Source organism: Amblyomma americanum, chromosome 1 (genome assembly GCF_052857255.1).
Source record: "Amblyomma americanum isolate KBUSLIRL-KWMA chromosome 1, ASM5285725v1, whole genome shotgun sequence".
NCBI lineage: Eukaryota > Metazoa > Arthropoda > Arachnida > Ixodida > Ixodidae > Amblyomma > Amblyomma americanum.
Genome location: NC_135497.1, coordinates 487,727,061 through 487,753,997, shown reverse-complemented (window position 1 = coordinate 487,753,997; position 26,937 = coordinate 487,727,061). Strand labels below are relative to the sequence as shown.

Here is a 26,937-nt window from a genome sequence, read left to right as displayed (position 1 = left end):
GTGCGGCTAGCAAAACCCAACGGAGCAACACCAGTGCACTCCCAGATGCCTGATCTGCGGGGGCGACCACATGACGGGCACACCGGACTGCAAGCAGCGACTCAAGACAGCTGAGGAGCAGCGAGGGAGACCAACGCAGAAAGGCCAGCGGCGCAGCCGGAGCCGGAGCAGGAGCCGCGTGCGGAGGCCACGGTTGTTCGGGGAAGAAGACTCGTACCAGGGCCAGAGCAGCGGCGGCGGCGGACACAAGTCACGAAGCCGAAGTTGCTACCGGGGCAGGAGCCAGAGTCGAGGCGCCAATAGGGACGAGTCCTACCCTCCCTTGGCGAAGCAGACCGGCGGCCCGGGCCAGCGGCAGGGGCAGCAGCAGCAGCAGCAACAAAAGAAGAGCGGCGTCAAGGTGAGCTGGGGAGCGGGCCCTCCCAAATCACTAGTTCCGCACTCGGGGCAAATCAATAACCACAACAACAACATGCAGACAACAATGAGATGAGACTAGCCGAGGAAAATAGGGCACTAAAACGAGAGCTAGAGCTATGCCGCGAGGAAACGTGCCAGCTCAAAAAAAGAATTGACGATTTGATCAGGGAAATGCAATGGCAGAGGCAGACAGGGTGTTCGCCCGTTAGGTCGCCGCCGACGCCGCCGGCCGAGCAGCCCGCGCAACAACAATCAGAGGAGCATAGCTTCAAGGAGGAAATGAAGAACTTCATGCTAGCCATGCAACATCAAATGCAGCAGATGCAGCGGAAAATGGCGCTGCAAGATCAGAGCTTCCGTAACTACGTGAAGAGCCAAAATACTCAGAAAACTATAAACTATGCCAGAGATAGGCTATACAACGAGAGGAGATTTGGATCAGAAACCCAAGGGACGAACGATAGGAGTAATGCAACATGGCAGGACAAAACCAACTAGAGATATGGCTGTGGAAATGCAGGGGCTTCCGGCGCAAGCAGGGACTCCTGCAGCAATTCATTTACACGAAAAACAAACCACCGGATATAATTATGCTTCAGGAAACCAATAGCAGACCCACGCTAAGAGGGTATAAGTGTCAAGAGAGTGGGCGCACCGTAACCCTCATCAGCAACAAAATAGTAGCCATAGCGCATGATGAAATCGAGGACACACAGATAGAGCACGTAATAACCGAAGTAATTCCAAGGAAGAAAAGAAGAGCCAGAAGCACCTTCATAGTGAATCTCTACAGCCCCCTAGGCAAAAAAAAGGAGACTTTATTAAGCTAGTTTCTGGGGCGAGCCAACTGGCCGGGCGTAACAATCTAATTATAGCAGGAGATTTTAATGCCAAAATCCCGAGCTGGGGCTACCCGAAAGACGAAAAGAAGGGGCGGAACATATGCACCGCGGCGGAAAGCATAAGTTGCGAGCTCCTAACAGACGAGCACCAACCGACTAGGCAAGGCAACAGCGTTAGTCCAGACACGTGTCCAGACCTAACCTTTGTCAAAGGAGCGAAACAAGTCGAGTGGGAGAACCTGCTGGAAAATTTAGGCAGCGACCACCACATTATAAGAATCAGCACCGTAGCAGACAACGTCAAGAGGAAGATCGGCACAGCCCGTCTCACGGATTGGGACGCCTTTAGGCAACACTGCCGACAGCTGAAGGGCGAAATCACCTCGATAGGGGAGTGGAGCCAGCAGCTCAAACAGATACAAGAGACGTACACCCAAGAGGTAGGCAGAACCGAGCAAGCACCGCAGGTAGACAAGCGGCTACTCAGGCTATGGGAGGCAAGACGCGGTTTCACCAAAAGATGGAAGAAACAAAAATTCAACAAGAAGCTACAAAAGAAAATAGCGGAAGCCACGACCCAGGCAGAGGAGTACGCGACGCAGCTAGCCAGACAAGGGTTGCAACAGTTCAGCACCTCGCTGAACGGAACACTCAGTACGGCCAAAACGTGGCGCATCCTCAAGGCCCTATTGGACCCTACAAAGGTTAAGGCGGAAAGCGGCAAGGCAATCCAGAGACTAGTACACCAATACGAGGGTACCGACGAGCAGCTCCTCGAAGAGGTACGAGCCAAATGCTACGGCAAGGACGAGCCCAAAGGCTACGGCAGAGAATACCTCGGCGCAGACAACCCAGATATGGACAGGCCCATAACACGCGAGGAAGTCACCGCGGCAATGAGAGCCATCACGAAGAACACAGCGGCGGGAGCCGACAGAATTGGGAATTTCCCCATAAGGAACCTAAGCGATGAGGCAACAGACTAGCTGACAGCCTACCTCAACACGCTATGGCAGGAAGGAAGAATCCCAGCCGAATGGAAGCATGCCGTCGTAGTAAAGATTCCTAAACCGGGCAAGAAGCTGCAGATCGAGAATCCTAGACCAATCTCCCTCACTACTTGCCTGGGAAAACTATACAAAAGAATCGTCACCAAACGAATTCAACAACATCTAGAAGGCAAGAGGCTATACCCAGACAGCATGTATGGCTTCAGGGGTAACCTCTCGACGCAAGACGTCCTCCTGCAACTCAAGGAAGAGGTCCTCGAAATAATGCCCAAAGCTGGCGAAAACATAGTCATGGCTCTCGACATAAAAGAGCCTTCGACAATGTTAGCCATGCAACCATAATGGAGAGGCTGAACAACACCAATTGCGGAAGACGGATCCACGATTACGTGGACTTCCTGACCAACCGAACAGCCACAGTGGGACTGGGGGAGCTGCGAAGCGATGTCTTCACCACTCCAAGCAAAGGCACGCCCCAAGGCTCGGTCATCTCGCACACGCTCTTTAATGTGGCGATGATCGGCCTGGCAAGGAAACTCGCCGAAATCCAAGGCATTCAACACGCGATGTACGCAGACGACATCACGGTTTAGGTGACACAAGGGTCCCTGGGAGAAAAACAAGAGAGGCTACAGGAGGCGGAAAACTGTGTAGAAAAGTACGTAAAGAAGAGAGGACTAGTCTGCTCTACAGAGAAATCCGAACTCTTGAGAGTAGGAAGGCACCCCACAAAGGCAGCACTCGAGGTGAAGCAGGAGGGGCAAAACATTCCAGGAAGGGACACGATAAGAGTTTTGGGAATGTGGCTGCAGGGGAGCAGAAAATGTATCCACACGATTTGCCTGCTCAACAAGGCAGCGGAGCAGGTGAGTCGCATGATAACCAGTCTCCCAAAGGAGATACGGGATGAAAGAAGACGACACGCTGAAACTCGTCAGAAGCCTAATAGTCAGCCGGGTGACCTACTCGCTCCCGTACCACCCCATGAACAAGGGTGAAAGGGAACAAGTAGAAACAATCCTAAGGAAGGCCTTCAAGACGGCACTTTACCTACCGAAGGACACACCGAACGAAAAGCTGCTACAGCTGGGGATCAGCAACACCTTCAGCGAGCAGGTGGAAGCGTAGCTTGGAGCACAAATAGTAAGACTCAGAGACACGGCCACAGGAAGAGCGCTCCTGACGAGGTTAGGTCGAGACATGAGTGGACGCCTCGATCGATACGCCGACGTACCCGACGACATCCGTAAGACCCTCCACGTCATCCCTATGCCGAAAAACATGGATCCGAATCACCATGCGGCCAGGAGCGGCATCTAGCCAAGCTCGAAAACACGGTGTACACGGACGCAACATTATACCCATGGAACAGGAATTCAACATGCATTAGAGCAATAGCCGCAGTGGTAGACAACACAGGCAAGCTTATTACCTGCGCAACCACCGGAAGCTATACGGTAGCTGAGGCGCAGGAGGTCGCCGTGGCGCTGGCGGCGGCTGAAGGCTACCGGAGAAACAAGTCACTATACATCCTTACGGACTCAAAAGAAGCATGCAGAAACTACACGAAAGGTCGAATCTGCAGAGCCACCCTAAATATCCTCCGTAAAGTAGGGCATCTCAAACTCAACACAACCCACAGGAAATCTGGCACAGACGGGCATAGAGGGTAACGAAAAGGCGGATAGCTTAACTCGCGAGATCACGTACCGAGCTGAGCAGCCAGAAACCCTGGGTCACCGCTATACCGTTGAGATCGGATATTCGGAGATTTTGAATTTTCACAGAGGAAGGGGGATTAGATACTCTCCTCCGCATAAGTCTCTAACACAGCAAGAAGCAGCTAGTCGGCGGAGTCTGCAAACGGAAACTTTCTTTAACTTACACATCCTACACAAAATGTATCCTACACAATTCAGGGACACATGCCCGTGGTGCGGGGCAACCCCCACGCTATACCATATCACCTGGGAGTGCGAACGCAACCACGAATTCCACCAACACAAAACCCCGAGTGCGGAGCAATGGGAGAGCCGGCTCACCAGCTGCGAGCTCACTGCCCAAAGGGCACTAGTGCAGCACGCAAGCGAAGCAGCTAGGCTCAGTGGAGCCCTGGAATAGGGGCCCAACCTTGCTGAAAGAGGTGAAGCGTCGACAGCGATGAAGACGAAGACCGAACCGACAATCTCTTAAGAGACCTCAATAAAGCTTTTTTTTCTCTCTCTGAGCAACGACTACCGGGTTTAATGTATGCGGACGATATTGCACTGTTAGAAGATAGCCACGAAGGTTTGCAACCTCTGGTCAATTGCTGTGGAGTGGAGACGAAGGAGACAGTCTAGGTTTCAGTTTTAGCGCAACTAAGTCAGGTGTGATGGTTTTCACCGATAGAACTGATCAGGAGCTTACAATACAAGGCCATGACTTAGCCCGAGTGGCCGAATACAAATACCTCGAGGTATGGGTAAACGAGGGGCAGATGTACACGGAAAAGCACGAACAGTCTCTCATATAGCAAAAGGGCGAAGAGATGCGGGATAATCAAACATAGGAGATTGTGGGGGCACAACAGGTATGAAGTACTGAGAGGTATTTGGAAAGGAATAATGGTGTCGGGGCTTACTTCCGGGAATGCGGTTCTGTGCTTAAGGGCAGAAGTTCACTCGAGACTAGAAGTAAATCAGAGAGCTGTTGGAATATTAGCACTAGGTGCCCACGGGAAAACCACAAATGAGGAAGTACCGAGGGATATGGGCTGGGCATCGCTTGAAGCACGGGAAACTCAGCTATACTATACAAAGCCATACTACACGAAGAAAGCCAGAGGAAACTGGACGATAACAAGTGGGCAGCAATGGTATTTAAATACCTATAGAGAAAGAGCGTTGACTCACACTGGCGAAAAAGAACTAGGAAAGTAACCAGTAAGCACGCCGAATACGAGGATGGAGAAAGAAAGGGCATTAAACGGGAGGGTAAAAACGCGGAAAGTAAAAATTGGATATATTCAATGGAAAAGAAGCATAGTGCAGAACTGTATCGATGCTGGAGAAGGCAGATCAGGAAAGAAACGTTTTATGATAACTCAAGGGGCAGTGCCCTCCTCTTTGAAGCTTGGTCAGGGTGTCTTAGAACGCGCAGCTACAAAAAGAAATTTAGCGAAGATGACACATGAGCTGCGTGTGGTAAATCTGCAGAAACAATAGAACACCTCATACTAAAATGTGATGGTATTCTTCCCGACGTTGATCCAGGCACAGTCACTCTTCCTGGTGCCCTAGGGATTAGAGATAAAAATGGTCATGCAAAAAATCTGCGGTGGAAGCTTGAAAAAGGCGATTGGAAGATTGGTGGCTCAAAGGCAGAGAGGTGACATAAGGTTAAAAGTGTAGAAATTCGTGCTTCAACAAAATGGCGAATTTTAACTTATAACACAGTTAAACAAAAATAAAGGAAAAAAAGCTGAGCATGATGGCAACTGCCATTACCCCGTTTCAAAGGGGACGCTCCTACTTTCCATCCGTCCGTCCATCCGTCCACCCGCCCGCCAGTCCGTCCGTCCGTCCATGCATACATACATACCTGCATACATACATCCATCCGTCCGTCCGTCCGTCCGCCCATACATACATACATACATACATACATACATACATACATACATACATACATACATACATACATACATACATACATACATACATACATACATACATACATACATACATACCTACATACATACATACATACATACATACATACATACATACATACATACATACATACATACATACATACATACATACATACATACATACATACATACGTCCCTCCGTCCGTCCGTCCGTTCGTCAATCGACCTTGTCCCAGAAGTCAGCCTTTGGCAGTGCACGAAATATGACATCAGCACGGTTTTTTACTTTGTTTTCGTTTTCCACTCAGCAGTTCGTCTTCTTGCCGTTCTCGTCTTTTTCCACGGCAATGCCTACCTGTTGCGCCGTCAACTGCATGCGGAGAACCGCAAAGTCTTCGGGAAAGGGAAAAACGTTTAAAAAATAAGGGCCCAATGCATCGCAATGGGACGACACTAGCAGACGACAGGACGTCGCTACACGCAGTACGTACGGAGCCTCGTCTGCTCGGCTCCGTGTAGTCCTGTTGCACTAGCGTCGCCAGCTGTAGTCTTTGTTGTGATGCATGATGTCGCGCTCTAAGCCCAAGTTATACCACCAATGGGGGATAAATGTAAGAAATAACAGGTGGAAACCTTCACCAGGCAGCCGAATTTGCAGTGACCACTTTATCGAATTACGTTTGCACTGAACGGGAGCGAGGGAGAAGCTACTATCTGGTGAGGTGCCGACGGTGTACGTTCTGCTGGTTCACGTGAATTAGCGCCTCCAAAAGGTATAACGCCGCATTTTCTACAGAGTCTATCATGTACAGTTTGGTACAGTATCAAATTATGCCTGAATAGGCTTTTTTCGTGATGCTTGGTGCAGTTTACTTGTTGTTATTGTTATCCTATCAAAAGATGGCACATATATCCACACTGGGGGATCGGCCAAGAATCCAAAGAGCGCTTGTCACGCGCGCTGCAGCCATTCGTCTTTCTCTTTAGTCGTTTCTCTCGCGCTGTGCAGCTGAAACATGGCAGTGCCATGGAGTTAGGTTAAATGCACGTCTGGAAGGTAAATGACACCCTAGGCGACAAACATCACCTGCCATCGAGGAGAAGAGACATCGTCCGCCACAAACTCGAAACTGAAACTGCTGTAGCTGTTTAACAAGTGGTTCTACGAGTGTCAGGGTTTCCGCGCCATCGCTGGCCTTTTCTTTGCTACCCGAAAATTCGGTTTTAAGATGACCTAGCCTCATCGGCATTCTACTACTTCTTATTACGCTCGGAAGACTTTGCCGCGGTAGGGTGAGACCTGCATGCCTGTTTTCTTCGGTTTCTCTGAAATTAACGGCTTCCCCAAACAATGCTCACATTTCTCGCGTTGAGCTTGCTTATTCCTTTCTTTTTACAGTAGACGTTGCACGAAAACAACGCGAAAAACTGAGGACGGAAGGGCGAAAGACGGGACTTTTTGCATTGAAATACAGAGCAGACAGCGAACGTCCGGGACATGCCGCCCAACTTCCGGTGGCTTCACTAGGGCCCACTTCGGAAAGCGGGAATGTGGCATTCAGCCACCTTGTGGATATCAGTGGTATCAACATATCAGCGTTTTTAACAAGAGAAACCTGCAAATGCTCTCGCAGGGAGCGGGAGCATATACGGGAACACCGCAGCGCCGCGGCGCGACCGTGCGCTAGTAAGGCGAGGCGCACTGGGCAGCAGAAAAACGGCTATTGGAAGAAATTTGCTTTTATCGTAGTTATCTTATTCTACCAGCAACTCAATATTTGCCAGCGATCCCAAAAATGGCCTACTTTTGACAATCCTCTATCCCCGTGCTTGGAATGAACTGCATTTGGCTGACGCCGGCGGCCAGCATACAGGCTGGCAGGCTGGCCCTTGAAGCGCGTCCCTCTTGTCATCATGACGCTTGTACGGCCGCGGTGCACATCAAAACCGCCGCGACATCCTCCTCGTTGCTCAGGTCGTCGTAGTACACTGCGAATAGCACTTTACAGGAGCGAGTTGCAGGAGATGCTGTCAAAGCAGACGAGACTCTCGAAGACGGATAAATTGTACGAAACGAAGGCAAGAGGTCGGCCCGGAAGGTTGAAATCTGGTCTGCTACTCTGCACTGGGAAAGGGGAGGAGAAGAAAGAGGGTCATGATGGGTGACGATGTGGTGAGAAGAGAGACAAGACTATGTGCGCGCAGTTTTGATGGCATCACAAGGCGAGTCGAGGCCCGTGTCACTCATATTGGCAGTGGCTTAACTTGGCTAACTCTGGAATTCAGCGAAAAGCTTATGGCTACTCCTCACATGGCTTCGCATCACCTCAATGAACGCTGCGGCCTATTCTAATGCCCTATACCAGCGAATCGACCGGTCAAAGGGTGAGACACCATGTTGGACCACATATGACCTCTGGCTTACTTCAGGGTCACCCCAGAATGCATGGCGAAATCGGATTTACCTAGCGTACCCACGAAACACAAGGGCTACGCAACGTGTAACAAACGTCTACAGAAGTATACGGTAATGTCTATAAGAAATCTATTTTCAGATGTTCTGCAGACAATGAGGAAAAAGAGGTGTTATATGTCTGTCACAAAATTCGGCGCATTTTCGAAAAAAACCGGCGCCTCGCCTAAGCAATCGCGCCCGCGCGCGGCAAAATAAAAAAAAAAACAGCGGGGAAGGACCCCCGGAGAGTGCGTAGCTTTGCGTACTGCTGCGACTCAGCTCGCCGGCGCGGCGCTGAGGGGGGCATGGCCGCGCGCGGCGGGCGTCGATTATTCTCAAATGTCGGAGAAGTTTTTGCTCGTTGTCGACAGAAAGGGGGTAATCTTGGCCGCGCAAAAGTGATACCCTCTCCCCTTCGCTCCTGCACCGATGACTCAGCCTGGCGAGAATGACCTAGACTGTTCTAGACGGCGGTTTCCGCGTTCGACCAATGGGGTCGCGCGCCCGGCGCGAGGAGAAGGAGTTTGTGCAGTTGAAGCTGCGTGTATGTGCGCGCCTGCCTTGGCGCGAAGAACAAACAGACGCAGGCTGCGCCTATAATTGAGGAGCTTAAACCGCTGTCGGTTAGCCCGAGCCGCCGTTTAAGCTTCCGAGAAGCGCGCCCGCTCGACTCCCGGGAGAACACCACTCGCCCAGCCCGGACCAGCGAGGCAACGCGCGCCAACCTGTGGGACGGCCCCGTCGAGCTCCTCAGGTCGTCGGACTGTCGCAGTGCCCGGTGAACAAATTGTGTTTTATTTGATTGTCTCTCTGGGTTAGTGCACTATAGGCGCAAAGATTTTGTTGAATTGCAATCCCTCTCGATTGTTACTTTGCATGAGTTGCATTGTATCTGTAAATCACTTTGTATGTGCTAGTACGAGTGATTGTAAATTCCTCTGTATAGTCTCTTTGCTGTATAAATTTTGTTTTGTTTGTGAACCTTTGGCTCCGACCCATTCTCTGGCTTGCGACCGGTGAAAGCTGGGCACCAAACGACCAACCCCCTTGTCACTTGGTAGCTGGTCTTCGGCTCAGCTTGCCACGCTGAGTCGAGGGCATCTCCCTTGTGACCGAGACCGCTAGCCCCACACGCTCTAAGGGTGTCTGGGAGTGCACGCAAAAGTGCGCGAAGTGGTGACAATGTCTGCTAATGCTCCGCCAAAAGAAGACCTAGAAAACTTATTCGCAAGAACTTGTTAAGAACATATATACACATTTTTTTATATTTTGGAAATGGCTGCTTATATGAAGCCTATAGGCTCAAGATCAGTATGCTGAATATTTAGAATCCTCCAAAAATAACCAGTGGGATTTCATTAGGTTTAGTGCTCAAGCTTTTTTAGAGCCTCTTACTATCACACGTCTCGAGATTTCGTGGGGCCCGCTATCACCCTGAGATAACAGCGCCATCTCTTGCAGCAACTAGAAAACAGCACATCTTGCATAGAAACTTGTAGCGCACACTGTAATTCTTCTGTTGTTGCCAGGAAAAATGAAAAGGAAATTGCACAAGCCTGCCCACTGGCTCAAGCTGAGCGACAATCGCTACCACGTGCGGAAAGTAGGAGAGTTTAAAGATAGGATAGAAAGATAGGATAGAAAAGACGCGCGCTATAATGTCCCAGGCCGATCCCGGAGGCAGTGCAATACCGGGCCAACCGGTGGCGGAAGTGAAGCAACCTTCAAGCACTCCGCCACATTTCCAAAAATAAGTTTAATATGTTGGGTTCAAATGGGACCCGTATCAGATATTCTATAACCGAAAACGGCCCACGGGGCTTCGAACCCGCCTATCTATGAATGAATTGTTGCGTACGCAACCTCCTGCGTATGTTCACACTGTAATGCATACATTTGTTCCGCTATATATACTCCTACAAGGGGCACCCATCCCGAACAGTTACGTACCTAATTTGGTAGGCAAATAAGACCCTATGGGTGTTGGCACAGAAATAAAACCACTATTACATAAAGGTAAGCATTGTATACATGCAATTACTAATTGAAGTTTTACCATATCGCACCAAAAGTCCAAACGAAGCAAATTCCATTTGAGACGTATCCTGAGGGGGTGTAGCTCGACAATGGGTAGACGTGCATCGTAATTCCTCAGGGAGATGGCGCTAGGCGTCGATCACTTCAGTTCGGAACAAACTGTAGTTAAAACCTGGCTAAAACGTACCCGAGAAAACTTCTCTTTAGAGAAATTTTTAAAACGTTGCGTGGAAAACATATATTTAGAGAAGTTTGTAAAAAGTTTGTGGATAAACCTCTTTTGTCAGTATGTTTTTAAAACGTTTGCGAATAAACCTCTTTAGTCAGTAGGTTTTTAAAAAGTTTGTGGATAAACCTTCATTGCTGAGATGTTTTTTTTTTCATCGTTTCAATCTAGATTTAGACGTTGCTAGATGTTTGTAGCTGTTTGAAGACGTTTTATAGAAGTTATGTGTTTCGTGGGTAGCGAAGCTTTCGCTTCTACAGAGCGCCCTTACCCGACATCACCTCGCCTACCCACTGAGCCGCGGCGACCGCGAATAGAAAGATGGAGGTAGAGGCGCGAGGAGGTAACCAACTTCATTCCTCCATTTAAAGGGGCCATGACATGGTCGTTCTTCATATTGCAGTTTTCTGCTTCAGTAACTAACGCAAGAGCTTATGATTAAATTTCCGAAATTTGGCTGCCCTGGACGCGCTGCATTTTCCAAAAAATACGATCGAAATTGAGACCTGGAGACTCCTCCCACCGGTAGCGACCGCCATATTGAAAGCTCTCGTGACGTCACTAGCACACGCACGGAGCAACGTCGTCTGCTCTCGTTGCTGCAATATGCGCAACGAGGATTGATCCCCCCCTGTACTTTCACGGGCGATCGAAGTAGCAGTCGTCCCCCATATATGACTGACTGGTACCGCAAAAGCGATAATAACAGTAACGCAGTTTTTCTTCGGTATAGGTAGGGTCTGGTCACACTATAGGCCGATGCGACGGCTATGGACGGTCGGTGGGCTGATCGGTACGCAAATGCCGTCGCTGACGCACTGGTCTGTCACGCTAGACCGACTACAAAGCAAGCACAACCAACGATCGAGTATCGTAGTAATTAATGTTAAAGAGCCAGCTTAGAGGGAACCAGAAGAGAGTGGTAGGGGACTAGTTGGTATGACACTCTATAAACTTAAGAATTTTAAAACTTATTGAACCCCATGATATAATTCCACGGCGACATACGCGATGTGCGTGCACCAGCGAAGATGTGCTTTCATTCGGTGGCTGCGCACAGAACCGATCGGCGAGGCAAGCGACACGGGCAGAATACGCCGCACGACGGTGCCGCTCGCCGCCGTCGCCTGGGCCTGTGCTGCCGAGCGAAAGCTTCACGCCCGGTGAGGCGACGGCCGGAAAAACTGCGCTTGTGTACCTTATCCGTATAGAAAAAATCGATATAAGCGGCTACATATCATATCTTACTTTGTTACTAATCAGTGAGGAACTTTTGCCATATTCTTGAATTTCGGTTGACGGTGGACCGCCGGCCAATTTTAATTATTGACGAGGCCTAGCGAGTACGCAGGATTTGTGTGCGCGATTTTGGCGATTGCAGAGAGAGAATTCGCAAGTTTTAGCGCCCGCAAATAGCTGTCGGGCGTAGTTTTGGCTACAGTGCCCTCAAAGCGACGACTGCCTACATCGCAGGACGCGAGTACAATAAGGGGGAATATATGTGACCCGGTCTGCATAGCATGTGCAGAAGGCAGCCGGCAGCAACCGTCGGCGTCGACTGTGGACAACAAATCTGGTTGTTTTCATTAATTCAAGTAATGTCCGAAGGTATCTTTAGCTAAAGCGATCTAAAATTAAACTTTGGTGATATAAGAGAAAGCAGATACAATTAGCGGAAAGCGCTGGTATCCTACGTGAAGCGTTTCCCAAGCAGGCGATATAGCATCATCGGCACTTACTGCAGTGTTGTCATGGTGTGTAAATGATTGGTTTGGTTTATGGGGTTTTAACGTCCCAAAGCGACTCAGGCTATGAGAGCCGCCGTAGTGAAGGGCTCCGGGAATTTCGGCCACCTGGGGTTCTTTAACGTGCACTGACATCGCACATTAGTGTTGCGACTGGGGGATCCCACCGCTGGCGCCAATATTGCGACTTTGAGGTGGTCCCGTAACGCTCCCCACCCGTTTTGTGACCGAGCGTCGCCAGCTCTCAAGTCGGTAGCGAAGACTCCGAGTCAGGCGTCGGTGAGATCAACAAAAGGGATTTTATACATTATGTACAGAGCATTATACAGGACGAGATCGGCACGAGGGCCAAGAGCTAACAGCAAACGTGACTGTTCTCGCAGGGCGACGTCCGGCGAAGCTCCAACGCGTCACACATCACACTCCACTCGTGAGCGGCACACGGCTCACGGTGGGTCGGTGTCGCTACAATGGGCTCGGTAGAACGGAGTCCGGAGTCTTTCCACGCGGCAGCGTTGGGGCTTATATAGCCCCGAGAAACAGTCGTCACTCAAACGAACCAATAAAAAGCCAGCACTTGACAGCCGTCCGAGAGGTCCAACCAGTGACCGCGCTGGCCACCTATAGAGGTTATGTTCGCACTCACACACACACACACAATGGTCGCATGGGGGGGGGGAAAAGGAAGGGGGATAGCACAGCGCTATAACTGGCTCATTGAGAGGCACCTCAACGGCACTGTGCAGGGGGAGGGGTGTGTATAGGGATAGTAGAGGGGAGGCGGGTCAGGGAGGAGAAGGAGGAGGCAAGGTCAAGGGAAGGACACCGAACCCAGTTCACTTCCAGATGGTTTCACTGGAGGGGATGTAGTTTAGCGCGAAGGTTCGCCTTCTCGGCGAAGGTCAGCACTGCACGCAGGGCGCGACACACAGAAGATGTTGGGGACAGATGGGAAGAGAAAGTGTTCCAAAGTTTCGGAGGTGAGCCCCAGTTTTTGGTAGGAAGACTTTAGGGTGGAACGGGCACTGGTGAGTCCCGCACACTCACAGAAGAGATGGGATAGGGTTTCACAGACACCACACATAGTGCATTGGTCACTGGTGAAGCCACGGAGACGATGGAGGCGTTCGGCTGTCCATACACATCCTATACGGAGGTGAAGGAGGAGGATGTAATCCGCGCGTTCAAATTCTCGCCCGGGAATGCGACGGGGAGGGGGGGGGAGCATCGGCAGCCACCCTGGCGTCGGGATGATGAAGGGCCACATGTTTTTTAATGATGAGTCTAGCACAGTCATATGGGCTGACTGCACTTGTTAGAGGAACTGTTGGGTCATGGACCTGCTTGGCTAGTTGATCGGCAGTTTCATTTGCCGATATGCCTACGTGGGCAGGAATCCACTGGAGGGTTATGTCGCAGCCGCGTTCGGAGAGAGCAGCCAGCTTGTGGTCCAAGAGGCGGAGAGTGTGTCCGCCCTCGTAGGCGTGTTTTATTGCGAGGAGCGCTGATTTGGAGTCGCTTAAGATGGCGGCCCTTCTGATGTCTGGCAGCTCCGAAAGGAGGTCTGCGGCCAAGTGAATGGCGGCTAGCTCTGCTATTGTGGACGATGCCGGGGTTGGGAGTCTGCACTGCTTGTGGTGCGACAGGGCAGGGGCAATGCGGGCGGCAGCAGCGGATCGACCGTTGTCCATAACCGAGCCATCCGTATATACGAGGAGGCAGCCCTGTAGGTCGTCGTCGTTCTTTTCAGCCACGAGTTGCTGAAGTTCACCGTGAGGCGTCTGGCGTTTGCATGTAAGGCCTGGTAGGGTGGCGCAGACTCGTGGGGGCCTGCGGCATTGTGGTGCTTGAGGGTGAGAATGGAGTGGCGGGGGAGCACCAAAGATTTCTTTGAATAGGTTGACGTTGCAGCCGAACCAGGTCTCGGGTCTGTCTTGGAGGTAAGTCAGGAGTTCTTTGCACTCGGGAGCACTGTGCATGCGCAATGCATGCCGTAGGGCTGTTTGTTGCGCACGGAGAGACGAAGGCGAAGTGTTTGTCTCTGCGTCGGTGGGCCTTATTTGCGAGCTACGTGGGAGGCCATAGACGCTTCGGACAAAGGTGCGGTGGTCAATGCCCAGCCGTCGCCATTTGGCTCTCGAGAGCCTGACAATGGGCAGGGCGTATAGGACCTTAGCCGACGCAAGTGCCTCGTAGATGCGGGTGCATAGTGTGGGGGAGCAGCCTGCGCCTTTAGCCAGGAGGGGCCGACAGACGTTGGAGATGCGTGTCATCTCTTTCTGTAGCTTGAGTACGGCTGAGCTCCAGCTGAGTCTAGCGTCGATGTGGAGCTCCAGATACTTCACAGATGTGCGCCAGGGTAGAGGGGTGTCACCGATGCGGAGCTGGGGGGTGCGGCAGCGGGCAGTGCTCGGGTGCTTGTGCACGAGGAGTGCTTCTGACTTGGCAGGTGATAGCTCCAGGCCAATGCCCTTGAGGTGTTCACTCACTGCATCCAGGGCTGATTGGAGGGCTCTGCCGGCGCTAGCTGCCCTTGCAGTGGGTGCGGTCACAAAGATGGCAATGTCATCGGCGTACACTGCGACACCAACACTGTGGTGCACAAGTTTGGGGAGGCAGTAGGGGAGTCGTGCCAGGGTCAAGTTAAAGAGGAAGGGACTTAGCACACTCCCCTGGGGGACACCGCACAGCACATCACGAGGAGCGCTTAGTACACTGTGCGCTTTAACACGGAAAGTGCGGCCGCTGAGAAAGCCCCTGAGGTAGCACAGCATGTTTTCACACACCCGGAGGGCACAAAGGGCATCTATGATGGCAGAATGTGGGACGAGGTCGAAGGCGCTCCTTATGTCGAGCAGAACCAGATACCCCACATCACCGCTGGCAAGTCCGCTCTCTAACGTGACGACGACATCGGCAATGCAGTCTGCTGTAGCGCGGTGTCGTCGAAAACCGCTCTGTTGCGGTGCTAGGGTTTGAATGGAGTCGGCCAACCAGTGTAGTCGGCGAAGGACCATGGCCTCCATAGTCTTACCAGCCGCGGAGGTTAGTGAAATTGGCCTGTAGGAGCACAAGTTGTTAGCTCGCTTGCCGCGTTTGAGAACAGTGGCAACTATGGCGCAGCTCCACTCCTGCGGGAAGTTTCCACTGTGCCAGACATTGTTAAACGCGTCCAGTAATAGGCTACGCTGATGGTGGTCGAGGTTACATAGCATTTGGTAAGTTATACCGTCAGCGCCAGGTGCGCTGCGGCGCTTAGAACGGTCAAGTACACTCTGGAGCTCGTTTGGTGTCAAACTGGCGCAACATAGAGCCCTCGTCTGGGGGGTAGGGATGGTGTGGAGTGGGGGAGAGGCCAAGGTAGTTGCGAGTCCGTTTGCCGAGGAGGCAAATTGGTCTGCTAGGAGGTTGGCCAGAGCTAATGTTGTTATGCCGCGGGTGACGGCAATGAAAATGACCGGACAATAAGTTATATTAGGGTGGAGCATTGCATTGACGATGCGCCAGAAGCGTGGTTGGCGTCGCGAGTCGTTAAGGGAGGCGCAGAGGTTAGCCCAACTCTGGCGGCGGCGACATCGGGCGTGTCTCCTGTAGTGGGCATCTAGTCTGTTATAAATTGTCCACAGTTCGGGCCTGTTTGCGCGGATGGCTCGGCGTTGAGCGACTCGGCGTGCAGCACGTAAGTTCAATAGTTTTACGTCTGGCACAGGCGTGCCCGCGGGGACACTGCACGTAACGGTTGCCTCGCGCGCACACATTGCCACATGGGAGAAGTCACCATCATGAGGTTCGGCACTGCAAAGTTTGCGGAAGTGGTCCCACTTCACCACACTGTAGGTGCGTTTCGGGGCAGGGTTTGATCTCGATGGGGTAGTGGTCCGAGCCGAGGGTATTCGGCGCTCGCACCCAGGTGTAGAGGCCGGCGCATCGCTCAGAGGCAAGTGATAGATCGATAGCAGCGGCAGCCGTTGGTCGCACATAGGTTGCTTGGCGAGTGTTTAAGACTAGGAGGTTAGCACTTATGATAGCATTGAGAACTTTGTTCCCGTCGGCATTGTTCTTGCGGCAACCCCACACAGTGTGGTGTGCGTTGAAATCACCGCATATTAGGCATTCGCGGCCGAGACGGTGCGCTAGGTGCACTATAAAGGTAGCATCATAGGTGTGGTGCGGGCGCACGTAAACGCTGGCAACAGCTGTATCGGTATTTCCGATGTGAACCCTAACCGTGGCACACTCCACCGCGCTGTTGCATAAGTAAGAGACAGGGAGGACAGCATGACAAAGGCTGCGCCGTACATACACTGCAGTTCGGGGCGATCCGGGAAGGTGGCTAACATCGGCACAGGGGGAAGCACAGCACGCAGTGGAACCACACTCGCTGGGGCTACTATACCCTATGTAACCTGGTAGAGGCACCTCCTCCGCGCGAGCATATGTTTCTTGAAAACAGAATACATCGTAGTTGCATCGGGGGAGGTGTTCTCGCAATTCAGCAAGCCGGCGGCGCAGGGAGTTGCAGTTCCACTGAGCAATACGCGGGCGACGGGCAAAGTTTTTAGCCATGGTGGCTACAGTACACAGCTGTCGCGCTGGAGAGTCGGGGGGCAGAAAATCTATGAGCGCCTTTACAGCTGCTGAGAGAGCTGCAATGACAGCGTCCTTTTTATCGGCGGTGGTGTCGCTTACCGTTGCGATGACGCTCGGGGTGGTGCCCTTGAGTGCGTCGCTATAGGTAGCGCGTTGTTGCACTGGAGGGGATGGTTTCCGGTGTGGGGCCACTGGATCTGGTGCACCTTGAGGTTGGGGAGGCAGCAGGCTGCTGCTCTCGCACGGTTCGGAGGGCCTCTTGGCGCGGGATCGGTCGTCGAGAGGAGGTGCGGAGTATGGCTACTTTCCGCTCCTGCCACCGTGGGCAGCGGAGCTCCGTGGCAGGATCAGTACCGCCACAGTTGATGCAGCGCGGACGGGGAGCACCGCACTCCTTGCTGCCGTGGACGCCGCCACAACGCAAGCAGCGCGCCTGCGCCCTGCACACAACGGTCACATGACCGTAGCACCACATTGCATACACTGCACTGGGCGCGGAAGACGTGCTCGAACGGGGCGTCGGAGCTTGTACAGGGCAATCTCTTCAGGTGGTGTGTTGCCAGCGAAGTGCACAACTACGTTGCTGCCGCTCCTTGAGCATCCAATGACGGGCGCATTGCTGTCGATGTTTGCTGTGATCTCGTCGATGGGGTCGGATCTGTCGACACCGAAAATGACGCCGGAGCATGTGTTTGTGCGGGCCTCTTTCGCGCGGACAGTGACACCACAGACACTATCGATGGCGAGGAGAGGCTGGAGATCTGAGTTGCGGCTTACGTCGACTGCCACGACGTTGCGGAAGTAGTTCACTCGCACGTTACGAACGCCTGGGAGCTTGGATAGCTCGACCGCGATGGCTTCTTTGGAAAACGAAAGTTTTTCTTGCCAAGGGGTCAGTAGAGGACAGTCTCCACTGGTTGGCGTTGGCGCGGTTGTTGTGCGGGCGCTGAAAAGCGCGCTGCGGTGGCGGGAGGTGCCTGCGGCGGTCCGCACCGAGTTTTTTCTGGGAGCGGTTGCGCTGGTTCGTTTGCTTCCAGCCGTTTGGAGCTATTTGGGCAGAGTTGTGGTTCTCCGACGTTGCCGCGGGGGGGGCGGGATGGAGAGCGCTGGGTTGAAGAAGAAGCCCATCGTGGCTGCTGTGTGTATTCCTCTTGCGTGAAGGAAGCAGCTGGTACGGCGTTTGATGGAGGTCAACTTGCGAGAAGGCGTCTACTGTGTGTAGAGTTGGCACTGAGCTGGTTCTCGCCTTCGGAAGTGGTGGGAGCATCCATTGCAGCGCGGTGTTGCAATTTTCAGAGGCGTCACCACGGGTACCGACTGCGCAAGCTGTGTGGGCAGTCGCTGTGATGGGGCCTGAGTGTGGGTTTCCGGAGGACCGTCGTTGTATGTAGATGGTTCCTGCTCTTGGGGGGCGAGATGGTCTTCTTCGTCGGCCTCCGAGGGCATGAGCGCTCGAAGGGATTCGAAGCGGTTGGGCGTGAGGAAGTTCTGCGCAGGGGGGTAGCTGCGTTCTTGAAACTCGTTTGAAGGGCATACCGCTGCGGAGGTAGGGAGCCCAGTACGATGCCTTTGCACGCCCAGCTGTGAGGACAGGAGTTGGTGTGAGGCTATCAAAACGCCTTAGGACTGGAGGGTCAGGAGTGCGGACTTCGGGGGTAGCCTCTATGGGCGCAGAGGCATCTGTGCGGGCCTCGGGCGTAGCAGTGAACTGCTGTGGATTCTCAAATGCGGTAATGAGGCGCTGCGCCTCCGCATGGGAGTGGACGATTTTGTTGGCCTCAGTGATGAGCTTGCGTGAACAGCCTGCGCTGTTCGCGCGCCTGTGCCGGCTGTTTATGCGGGCACAGATGGTGGGCACATCTAGGACGTGGAGGGCGTCCTCGTCCATGATGCTATGATGTGGCGGCGGGAAGCGGCACTGTTATTCTGTGGGCGAGGGGAACCGCACACGGCAGAGCGCCATGGTACTGCACGCAAAAACCCCGGCGGCGTAACAGCCCACAATGCACGTACGAACGCGGGCAGGAACACGCACAGTCTTAGGCACAGGTGTCACACGCCGCGGCAAGGAAGAGTGCACGTAAACCAACGAGCGGGAGCCGCGGACACACGACAGAGAGGACGCACGCACGAGCACACAGGGCACGCGCGAACACGGGAAGCGCACGATGACGAGCAGGCACAGGTATCACACGGCGGGCAACGAAGAAAGCATGTAAACAACGAGCGAGGGCCGCGGACACACGGCAGTGTGGACGCGCGCACAAGAAGGCGGCGAGCGCGCGATGACGCAAAGGCCGCTGCGGCGGGGAGCGAGCGCCGCGCTCAACCGTTCACACCGGGGGTGTGGAGGAGGCGGACTCGACACCGCGACGGGAGCGGACAGATGAACAGGAGCACAAAAAACACGACTGCCCTCTATGAAGATCAGAGACGATCTCGCGCGCGCGCGCCGGCCACCCGCTTCAAGTTTGCCGCGCGCGGTGACACCCAGGGGGAAAGGGGAACCGGCGCCTGGCTGTCTAGCAATTTGCTGCACTTTTGAACATGTCGCTTGCCGATGCTTCTCCATAGGGCGCCGCTGCCTGGCGGCGCAGCATCTTTGCTTGATCAAGCGAGCGTTACGGCACTGTCCCTTGCGGCGCAGCACCGGGCGTTCGCAGGAGAAATTGTGCATCTTGTAGATGTGGAATCTGGGCTGGCTGTACGGGCACAACAGTACACTGGCCTCTAGAATTTCGCCTCAATCGAAATTCGACCGCCGCGGCTGGAATAGGTGTGTAAATGAGTAAGAGTGCAATTAGTGAGACGAGTAGGTAATATTTAAGATAAGGATAACCCACATGGCGTTCTATGCCACACAAACGAGCAGTACTGTTTGCGCACAGCCATGTAAACAACCTCAGCGCGGGGCTGCAGTTGTCGCAATCGTCGCACTCCTGGGGCACAATGCGCAAGCACAGCAAAATGCTGTACTATTATTTCGAAGCACTCATTAGACGGCGGCGACTATTCATCGGTGCAGACAGTGAAAGCATTCGAGTCACGTAGGGTTTTGCAAGCGGCTTGGTTCCTGCAAAAAAGTTCTATGAGTCGAAGAAAATGTATGTTTGACTTACAAACGCGTACATGCAGCGCGGAAGTCGTCGCACTCGGCACTTTTATCTGCTCCTTTCGTGTCTCAAGGTTACTCTATTGCCAATTTGTGATAAACTGGTTTAATTATCGAGCGATGAATAGCGGACAAGAACTTGGTAGCTAGCTACAAAACGCCGCGGCTTTCACGGCGCACATCGGCGAAAGCATGCACGGCACGTGCCGCTTTTCACATACTGGAGCACTTGACTGCTCAAAAGAGACCGCACTCATAACATACGAACAGCATGCTTCTAAGCGTAAATAATAAAGCAGGGGTGCATCGATTTTTGTTTCCTCAACAATCGGAAAGTGGGCGCCACGAGCAAGTCCGCTTTCCCAAGGTTCACTCAGCTCGCCTACTGAGTTGAAGGCTTCCCAAAAAAGAACACGGAGAATGCATTTTATTTCGCTAGGCTAAAAGAAAATACTTTTCGAGCGACCGCTGTCTACGGTGTGCATGCAAGCACCTCAACAGCTCGCAGCAGACGATCGTGGCATGTATGACATGTATGCGATCGTGACGTCACCAATTAGTGGTTGCCAGACCAACAAGCAGTTCGCAAAAGAAACGAAAAAAATTCGTGTTAAAAATATTTACCGCACAACGTCAACAGAAAATTGGCGGAATTGCAATTTAACCTTTCGGGAATTAAAGGCAATAAGCAGGGTATGCGTTAAAATAGGCTGTCGTGGACCCTGTAACCATCCCTCGCTGTTGCCATAGCAACACCCGGTGCCCGGGCAGGCCCGGGCATGCGAAGAGCGAGAGGAGAACGCGACGCCCACACGACGCCACTTCCACGGACCTCGTCGGCGTCGTTCTTCGTCTGGAGGCGAAGAAAGCGAAGCCGTTGCGTTTTTGTCAATGGGTCACTGCAAGCGACGACTGCCAGGGAAGATGGGTGAGTTTTCCTTTGCATTTAAACGCTCTGTGTGAGCGATTAATTTACCGTGCTGCGACGCAAACAGGGCGCAACAATTCCGCACGCGCAAATCGTGGTTATATCAGTTCTTGCATGCCAATAAACGTCGGTTCCTCTATGCGCGTTGCTTACGAATCACGGTGCCCGAATGCTGCGCTGGCCTAGTACGCGCTTCTCATTAGGCACTTCTCCCGCGTATTGCATCGGGGTTGTACAGTGCCCTTCTCGGCGAGCGAGCTACGCGCGGCATGTTTGGCGCCGGCATAAAAGTATTTAGTCAACTTGGTTGCCGAGTGCAGGTGTCGGGATGAATTGGTTCGTAACACCGGCGTTGCAACGAGTGAGAGATCCTGCAGGCTGCACTAAATAAATGGCTTCGTTTCGCCTTGGTCACACGGGTCAGGGTGCCGTCCGCCGGGCTTTTTCCTGCGGCCTTGGCGACGCGTTCGGGTATCTTCTTGCTCCGTGCAACCGCGTAAGCCTGCCGTCTAAGCACGATTGCATTCAAGATCTGGAATGCAAAGCGGTTTGAAACGCAGCGCTGCAACGCGTGCTGGAGCTGGGCGAGTTAGCGGGTCGGGTCCCAAGCACATGCATATTTAGTCGTTTTTGAGGAAAGGAAATGGCGCACTAACTGTTTCACATATCTCATGCGGACGCCTCAGCCACGCTCTGAGGAAGGTGGTATTGAGAGAAGAAAGAGAAATGTGCCTTAATGGAGGGCTTATGTATAAGTGGTGTTTGGGGAAAGGAAATGGCGCAGTATCTGTCTCATATATCGGCGGACAGCTGAACCGCTCCGTAAGGGAAGGCATAAAGGAGGGAGCGAAAGAAGAAAGGAAGTAAGAGGTGCTGTAGTGGAGGGCTCCGGAATAATTTCGACCACCTGGGGATCTTTGACGTCCACTGACATCGCAGAGCACACGGGCGCCTCAGCGTTTTTCCTCCATAAAAACGCAGCCGCCGCGGTCGGGTTCGAACCCGGGAACTCCGGATCAGCAGCCGAGAGTCCTAACCACTGACCGCGGCGGGTGTAATGGATGGCTCCAGAATCGTTTCCTGCACACGAGCAACGAAAGCAAACATGACCGGTAACGGTGAAATGTTCGGTGTGTAGTCCGTGTTATGCCACGGCAACTGAATTGCAGGAATAAGTCGTAACCAAGGCGTCGTGTTTTGTCCGTGAACAAATCTTGACGCACCCCTTCCGTTGACCCTGGCGCCGTATCCTTGGACGGCGACGAATTGTTCTCGAGATGGCTGCAGTGCAGCTGCACCTCACAGCCAGCGGCCACTTGGCGCTTCCGCGAACGCTGGGTCAGGCTGAAGAGCGTTGAGAAGTGCTGGCAGCGTGTAACGACCGCGCGTCCCACCCGACTGCTCAGATGGTCCGAGACGGCGCGTCCTACCCGGCAGCTCGTGCACGGTACGTGGCGCCCGGGGTTTTTCGGAGGACGTAGCAGGTGCTGCTCTCGCTGCGAAAAAGCTGCAATCTGGTCATCTCGTGAGGAGGAGAAAAACCTTTACTAATAACGATAAGAACCTTCCCGGGAGTGCTGCTAAGCCCCCTGTCCTGTCACTCCGGCCTAGCCCGGTCGGTCATCTGGTGCTGTTGGCTAGCTCGTGTGGCTAGAAGGGCGCTCTTCCAGGTGTGCAAATGGGCGGTGCATGGGACTGCGCTCTGTCCGGCGGACGAATATCTCCGGGATAGGTGACGTGAAAATGTATATGCGCTCCCGCATTAATAATGTACGACGGTTCTTTCTACGGAACTGCTGTCACCATCGCTACCCGTATTTGTTACTTGGCCTCTGATATGTTCTGCAATCTTTGAAAGCAGTCTTTTTGATTTAGAAGAGCGCTTTTTTTCCCTCATAGCATGCTCAGTGATGCAGCGCATCAGAATTCAGCTAGAACGTGTTAAATAGTAAGCTGCTTAACTAACACTGAATAGTTCACTTTCTAACTATTACTATTAGTCTCTTTTATTGAGAGGCGTGTAGCCCATCGTAAATGATATGTTTTTATTATTTTGAAAACACAGTTACCCTCGGCGCTGTGGCCCAACAAATTTTGCCTAAGTCGCGCCAGAATACATCCGCTTTCGAAAAGCTTGCAGGAAAAGTGCCCCTCCAGTGCACGTATCTCTTCGAAATAGCCAAAATTTGTTCAGCCACAGCGCCGAAGATAACTGCATTTTTGAAATTATAAAAGCAGATATGTGGGCAACACGCTGATCAAGTAAGGAGTCTGTCAGTAATAATTAAAAAGTTAACTTGAACACTAATTAGCGAGCCTGTTAGGTTCGACGTGCTTGCTGTAATCAAATGCGCTACACCGCTGGCAGTGCTGTTCCGAAAAAAGCGGTCTTCGAACTCACAATGCCCATTCCTTAGGCGAAACACTCTGTGTATATGAGGTCCTAATTTGATCTTTATTAAAGTTTTTGAAGCGAAAAGCTTCACTACGCCAGCTTTTCGTGCCGTCAACGGGGCCGCAAGTTTGACCTTGAATGTAGCTAGAGGTCAAACCATGAGCAGAACTGGTGATAGTCAGGTTCGACACATGACGTCAGCTACAGCAGCGACACCAGCGGCTGTCACAACTATCTCGACTGTGACCTTGACCTCGACCTTCGATCCAGCGGGAAGGCGTCTGCCGACATCGTATGCGCAGGTCATGAAAGTGCACTGACACCGCACAGCTAAGGCGCCCGTGTGCTGTGCGATGTCAGTGCACGTTAAATATCCCAAGGTGGTCGAAATTATTCCGGAGCCCTCCACTACGGCACCTCTTTCTTCTTTCACTCCCTCCTTTATCCCTTCCCTTACGGCGCGGTTCAGGTGTCCAATGATATATGAGACCGATACTGCGCCATTTCATTTCCCCCAAAACCAATTATTATTGTTATTATTATAAAACGCCATGCGTTCTGCCTAACGCTCAGTTTTTTCGATGCGACGCCTGCCGTGGAGGCCGCCAATTGCTCGACGACAAACGTAGCCAGGGAGATGAAGCTTTTCGCTTTCGACCAGGGTTAACCAGAGCTAAACGGCCAGCAATCTTTTATTTTTCTGTATCTGTCTTTCGACAGTCCTTACCAGTGCTCTCAGAGTGGCAGTGCTAGCGGTCAGTGCGCTAATGTACTCATTTCCATGGTATACAGCTTGCAACACTGCGAACCCTATATGCGGCTGTTTGCGGCGGCTACTTTCGCGCCCCCGAAATAGTTTGCCATATTTACAGAGTAGACCCAAGTATGCTACGCTGCGACACATCTCAAGTACCGTCACTTGCAATCTCCTGCACTTGGTTTCTACCCCTTACCATTCTTTCGCCGAAACACTCGTGGAAAATTTGAGAAGTACGAGTCATACGCGCCGGTGTGAAATGCTTGCGCATATTCCGCAATGTTGCATGCTGTAGGGCACGTGATGGGAGATGGGGGTTAATAGTGCTACGAGGAAAGGAAACTGGCACAATCCGTACTGTTCCTGCCCTGGCAGGTACGTTTAACTGCGCCGACGCCACTGTCTGGCGAGCGGTGCCTTAGCCGGCTTAGTAAAAAGGAGCTACGAACTGCTGCAGTATTCCTGAGCCTGATTGGTACGTAAGCATGTTCTCCCGACATAATATTTGAACGCTTTGTCTATGTGGTTCGCTTCCCTCGGCCAGGTGCGTACGATGAGCAGGCGAGACAACTCGTGAGACTCGTCTGTTGTGGTTGTCATGAAATGGGTGAGGCAACGTCCGTCATTGGTACACTTCGTGGGTACTCGGAAGTACGCTCCAGAATCACGTGATTTTGTCTGTCCAGGTCGAAGGTGGCACCGCAACCTTTTCGGCAGTTGTGACAATGCCTAGTTCGGACGCCTGTTCCGAGCGCTTTTCGTGTGGCCCATGCGGAACCCCATCTTTTCTTTCCTTACAGGCAAGATCCCCAAGAGCGGGTCTGCGCTTCGCCTCGACGCCGAAGACCTGGCGCTGCTCAGTCCCCATCGCTGCCCCCTCTGCGGCAGGTGCTACAAGCGCCGTCGCCAGATGGTCGCCCACCTGAGGAAGGCGCACAAGCAGCCCGAGTCTCTGCGCTGCAGCCGCTGTGGCTGCCAGTTCGCTTCGTCGGGGACCCTGTCAGCCCACCGCACGCGCATCCACGGCGACGACCGCTCCCGGAGACGTCGCTGGAAGAACGAGCCGACCAACCGACCCTCGTAGCAGCAACGCGGAGAAGGCCCGCGAAATGTTTGGAGATTATTTCGCCTGTCGAAGCGGATGTTAATAAAACACTTATTTAAAAGCGCTGTGTGCCCTTTACCGTAGGCAGACTCTCATTTCTTTGCTTTCCTTTATAGCCCAAGGCGGAGTGCCATTTATGAGACGTACATTTATAACCGGCAATGAGAAACTCGGCAGGTGAAGGAAGAATAGAGGTTGCGAGAGTCCTGTTTATGAAGCGATAGCTGACGCGTTTTGAACGTGCGGGCCGGATGCTCGATCGTAACGATGAATGCAAGTTCCAGTTTCATTACCTGCCTGGATACAAACTTTAGTACAAGCACACAGTGGGGCAAGGTGCAAACAGACTCTTTGAAGGGTCTGATGGAATCCCCTCTTGTCGGGATGGTGCAGCCTGTTCCGCTGGCGGCAAGAATGGGCAGCATGAGGCGCCTGCGCGGAAAGAGCAGACGGCCGTGCTTATTGCGCATGCGCCTTCGCTGCCGATTGTCGGCGGCAGGGGTGTGCGAAGCACGGCTGTCACAGTTTGTGTGAAGCATCCTACAAGTGACGCAAGTAGATGGCAGCGACCAAAAGATGGGAGAGGGAACTTATGTTTCGGACTCCCCACGAGCGGCTTGTTAAAGCGTTTTTAAATACGGGGCGTGTAGGGACCAAGGCATCGTGCGTAGAATTGAGGAAATTTTTCGTCATTGCGATTAGGCGTATGCCTTGTCGTCTGGATAATTTATGTTGTTTGTGACAAATATCGAGTCTAGCCAAGTACATTTTGATCTATGCATGGTCCTCGATTCCACTTCGATGATCACGTAACCTTAATTCATAGTTCACTGATGTAGACAAGCCGCGTTTACATGAATGCGACAGAAGTCGGCTCCAGTCCAATTTTCGAGGGAAATTGCAAAAACCCCAGGGAAAGGAGTAGACGACGAGTCACGCCCTTTCTTCTGAAACCCTGCTATTCCTTGAAAAAGCTGAATGGAGTCGACTTCTCTCGCATTCATGTAAACGCGACTACAGACGGGCAGTGAAAACATGGGATGGCATACACTACACCTGGATATTCCATGCGTCGACTGCCCGTCTCTGCATATCAGCAAGTCAGGGGTCCGCGAGGAACGTTGCGTGATGCCCAGATGCGCCAGGAACCGGCGAGCAGATGAAAATGCACTTGCCGATCACTCTGTATGTGCCAACTGGGCAGAGGCGCGTGCTCTCGCAAAAAGAAACGGATAAAAAATGAATGTGGATTAGCTCGGCTGATCCAGGATATACAAAGCGAAGTTGTCGGTTTTCATTATGCTCGTTGGCGTTGACGACATTTTATACTCCGATGATTTTGTGGAAAGGAAGGGCACGTAACTGGCTCCCTGGGCCTGTGGACGCCATGCACAATCGCGCTTTGAGGTACGTGGCGGTAGTGAGAAAGAGATGTGGGCTGCATGCTTTAGCGCCTAATGTGGCAGACACGCGGCACTGCAGCACTAGGCCGCAGCGTTCATTGGGTGAGCAGCCTCTCGCGATGAACCATTAAGTGCCGCTATTCAGGGTGGCAGGGTGGGCGCACTACCTATCCAGTGTGCGGAACGGACTACATGTCATAAACGCCAATCCGCGCCTGCTCGGCTAGATCACGTGGTCAGGCAGCAGCCGCTCCGCGGCTCTGGAGCCCCGGGGCAGC

The 26,937-nt window shown here is 52.7% G+C and overlaps 2 protein-coding genes and 1 pseudogene across 2 annotated transcripts in view; 1 reads left to right on the top strand and 2 right to left on the bottom strand.

Moving 5' to 3' along the window:
• The window catches only part of LOC144116085 (putative pre-mRNA-splicing factor ATP-dependent RNA helicase mog-4), a 133,895-nt gene that overhangs the window by 74,288 nt on the left and 32,670 nt on the right, over positions 1 to 26,937 (bottom strand). The window lies entirely within an intron of this gene.
• Positions 10,020 to 10,155, bottom strand: LOC144116684 (U2 spliceosomal RNA; annotated as a pseudogene).
• Positions 20,841 to 25,321, top strand: LOC144116086 (zinc finger protein hangover-like). Its single transcript, XM_077650748.1, has 2 exons — positions 20,841 to 20,999; positions 24,952 to 25,321. The coding sequence occupies exons 1-2, from the start codon at positions 20,963 to 20,965 to the stop codon at positions 25,233 to 25,235; spliced, it is 321 nt and encodes a 106-aa protein (XP_077506874.1). The 5' UTR covers positions 20,841 to 20,962; the 3' UTR covers positions 25,236 to 25,321.

Coding starts and splice junctions, on each gene's coding strand:
- LOC144116086 (XM_077650748.1), top strand. CDS start 20,963: ATGGGTCACTGCAAGCGACGACTGCCAGGGAAGATGG. Junction 21,000..24,951: donor ACGACTGCCAGGGAAGATGG/GTGAGTTTTCCT, acceptor CTTTCCTTACAG/GCAAGATCCCCAAGAGCGGG.